The sequence below is a fragment of the Physella acuta genome, unplaced genomic scaffold, assembly GCF_028476545.2.
Source record: "Physella acuta isolate Inbredline_101_S28 unplaced genomic scaffold, ASM2847654v3 ptg000712l, whole genome shotgun sequence".
In the NCBI taxonomy this organism is placed as follows: Eukaryota; Metazoa; Mollusca; class Gastropoda; family Physidae; genus Physella; species Physella acuta.
Genome location: NW_026732230.1, coordinates 55058 through 58560, shown reverse-complemented (window position 1 = coordinate 58560; position 3503 = coordinate 55058). Strand labels below are relative to the sequence as shown.

At 40.5% G+C, this 3503-nt stretch overlaps 1 protein-coding gene across 1 annotated transcript; it reads left to right on the top strand.

Moving 5' to 3' along the window:
* The first annotated feature begins 877 nt into the window (after positions 1-877).
* LOC131949738 (uncharacterized) lies at positions 878-1704 on the top strand. The gene has a single exon (XM_059311609.1). The coding sequence runs from the start codon at positions 905-907 to the stop codon at positions 1517-1519; it is 615 nt and encodes a 204-aa protein (XP_059167592.1). The 5' UTR covers positions 878-904; the 3' UTR covers positions 1520-1704.
* Positions 1705-3503: the final 1799 nt, after the last annotated feature.

Below are 3503 nucleotides of genomic sequence, written 5' to 3'. Positions count from 1 at the left end.
TGTTTCTTCCAGACTTTTTTCTCCGGGGGGGGGGCACTCGAAAGCAAAAATAAATAAATTTAAGAAAATTATACAGAAAAAATATAACTAGTTTAAGCCCCCCCCCCCCCCCCGGAAATTTAAAGTGTTTCCCTCCAAGTGTTTCAGGTGCCCTCCCCCCAACTGTAGCTTTAGCACCAAGAATCCACCATTTACTCATAAAGAGTTTCTTCCAGGCATCTCTTTGCCCCCCCCCCGAACGAAACAGAATTTATATCGAAAATATATACTTTTACTAGTGTACAATCCCCCCCCCCCCCCCCGGAAATCCGGAAATTTTAGTCCCCAATTAGTGATTCACATAGGAAGACAAGTAACCAGGTCTAACAAGAATCTGTTTGAACCGTGTGAATCGACATTGTATGAAAAGTAACGCGGAGAACAAAAAACCAACCTGAACTTTTTATCTTTTAAGGTGCCCAGACGTTTGATCATTGCCACGTGTGTGAGATCCGTGCATGTTTGTTTCATTCATCACCTAGACGTGCTCACCAACAAGGGATCTCAAACCGTGAATGGACGCTCACCTGTACTCACTAGCGAAACTTGTTTTTAGTAGCAGAATAGCTGCGTAAGACGTCAAGAACAGGTAAGGTTGAGAGAAGCAGGTGAAATGTAAATGAAAGACATGTGTAGAGGGAATATTTTCTTTAATACTTTGATTGTGGCTTTAGCGAAATAAAACAAACAAACGTAAGGACGCACGGACGAACGAGCGTGTATCCATTGATGTTATTTAAATGAATGTATCCATTTGCTTTTTTTAATGAGTTGAGTGTGATGTTATTTTTATTTTTACAGTCATTGATTGAAATTTACTTTTCTATTTTCGAGACAGAATATTTTCCTTGACAAAGCAGCAACGATGGAAGACGAGAACCAGCCAAGGCGAAACAGCGACGACAAACACCACCCGGAAGTCGAAGTCACCTCTCACGGCGATGACGAAACCAACAGCGAAGACGAAGACGACGACGACAGCCTCAACGAAAAACCGATCGACAAAAGCAACAAATCCGATGACGCTGGTGACCCGGAAGCCGTCCAGTTCAGCCTCACCGACCCGGACGTTCTTTCAAAACAGCTGCAAGAGACTCATCTCAACGAGGACGAGACGGACACTCTCTTGAAAGAAGCGAAGAAGCTCAACGCTAAACTGAAGAGAATGCTGAAACAGCAGCAGACGTCCACTGGGGCAGAAAACAACAGCAAAGCTCACCAACCCAAATCTAAATCACAACAATTGGGTGCACGTCAAGGGGAAGGTAAACAAAGAAAAGATACAAAGTTACCTCCCATCAGTACCAATAACTCTGGACACACGGGGAGTAAACCCGCCAGTGGAAAATCTAGAGCGTCGACAACCGTTAACCCCGGGAGTCGGGGGTCACCTCCCCTTCGTGGGGAAACCGGAAGCCGGGGGAAATCCGCCAGAGCTGGCAGACGACCCGAATGGAACGACCGTTTTTCTTATGATTGATCGTTTCTACTGTTAATTCAAAATCAATAAAATCGATATGTGAACGCGGGCCCTTTGCTTGTTTTTATGTCAATACAAACAGTTGAGTTTAGGCTCGAGAATGGTCCAAGTCACGGACCCTGAGGTACAAAAGGGCGGACATTTTTTTTTCTGACATGGAAATTATTTTGTTCTAATCAAAGCCAAGTGGCCAACGCGACACATAATAAACTCACGTGCACATATTAATTAAGTTATTAATTTATTTTTCAAGTGCATTTTTTTCTATTGTATAATTCTATGTTGTTTATTTAAAAAAATACAAATTCATTTAATAAAAATGTTCCGTTTTAATTGGATGTGGTGTTAATTGGAAGTCATGTTATATGTATGTATGTATGGACGACTGATGATTTCGTACGGTTTCAGGCTTTAAAAAAACAAATTAACTCACCATGATTTAGTTTGTGTTTCGTCTTGTGTCTCATTCAGACTTTACCCTTGTTTACACCTTAAAGATTCGAACTCTTACCTAACTAGTACTGTCCGCAGTGTCTATACACGACCAAAAATTATAACACCTAAATGCAAGAGTGTAATAAAATCATAACATGCCATGGACGTTCATCCCATTTAGAACACTACTCCATTGACGTCCATCTACTGATGTACATCACACCGCTAGCCCCACTCAACTGACGTCTATCCCATAGCTGATCCGAGTCCCAATGACGTCCATTTAATCACTTTATTCACTCAATTGACGTCCCGCCTAACACCTTATCAATGATAGCAGGGACGATAGTAGCCCAGACGTGAATGGTCGTCATGACAACGGTGTTAACGCCACTGCTACACCGCCACACATCTAATCACATTACTCTGGCTTTACTCAATTGTATACAACACAACCTCTAAATATTAGCGTCATTCTACGCCAAAATATCGCCAGAGTCCCTCTTCGTAAATAACTGTCTCTGGCATTGGCGTCTATAAATTCTCGGGGTCAGTTCACGTCAATGCATTGTCAATGTCAGTTCGTGTCAATGAAATGTCAGTGTCAGTTTACGTCAATAATCTCTAGTAAAAAAAAAACCCCATTGAGAACTGGTATGTTAAGCAGACTAGGACGCCATACACGTACTTGCAAGTGATTTACCAATTATACTCTTGTTTTAAAACAAGGTAATTAAAAAGTCTAGTGACAATTTTAGCGCAATTTCCTTATGTTATCTAAAAATAGCTCTGTCGTAGCGTAAATCAAGAGCAGGGTTAGTAAAACCATTGGTTAGTTATTAAAACGTTTTTTTATTAATTTTTTTCAGTATTTTACATGTTTTATTTACAATAGAGTTACATGATTAAAAACCATTGCGCGCCTACTGAACATGATGGCGCAGCCATGGAACGCGATGGCGCAGCTATTGAACGTGATGACGCGTGTGGTGTGGTTGCATAAAATGCCTATTAATTCGGTCCAAATTTTAATTAATTAAAAAAAAATTTGTGACCGAACGAAAGGATATTTTTGAAAACTTTCTTCGGCAATATTGTTCTAAATTATGGCAGGAATCGATTGGTACATGTTTCAAGTCGCTAAGTGGTCTGGTTGCCGAGATATGGGACAAAAACTGCTTTTTTCCGATGTTTTTTGACTTTTCCGGGAAATCCATGAAAGAAACCCGGAATTTTTATGGCCTATGTTCATCCTCGTAACTTGCTTAACATATTTGCTTTTGGAACTAGTCCTCGATATTGCTTCGTTGAGGAGGAGATACGACTTAAAGCTGCGGACACACATTCATTCATACATTCATCCATCCATCCATCCATTCATCCATCCAGAAATGACGGGTTAATAAACGCAATTCTCCAGAATGGAAATTGCGCTAAAAATTATGAAGCAGAAAAGATTTTACGCCATGAATTTTTAGAAAAAAATCTGGCAAGTTTTATACATGTTCGCACAAGTGCAAAAAGGGGAGGTAAATAATCCTGCTCATTA

Coding starts and splice junctions, on each gene's coding strand:
- LOC131949738 (XM_059311609.1), top strand. CDS start 905: ATGGAAGACGAGAACCAGCCAAGGCGAAACAGCGACGACAAACACCAC.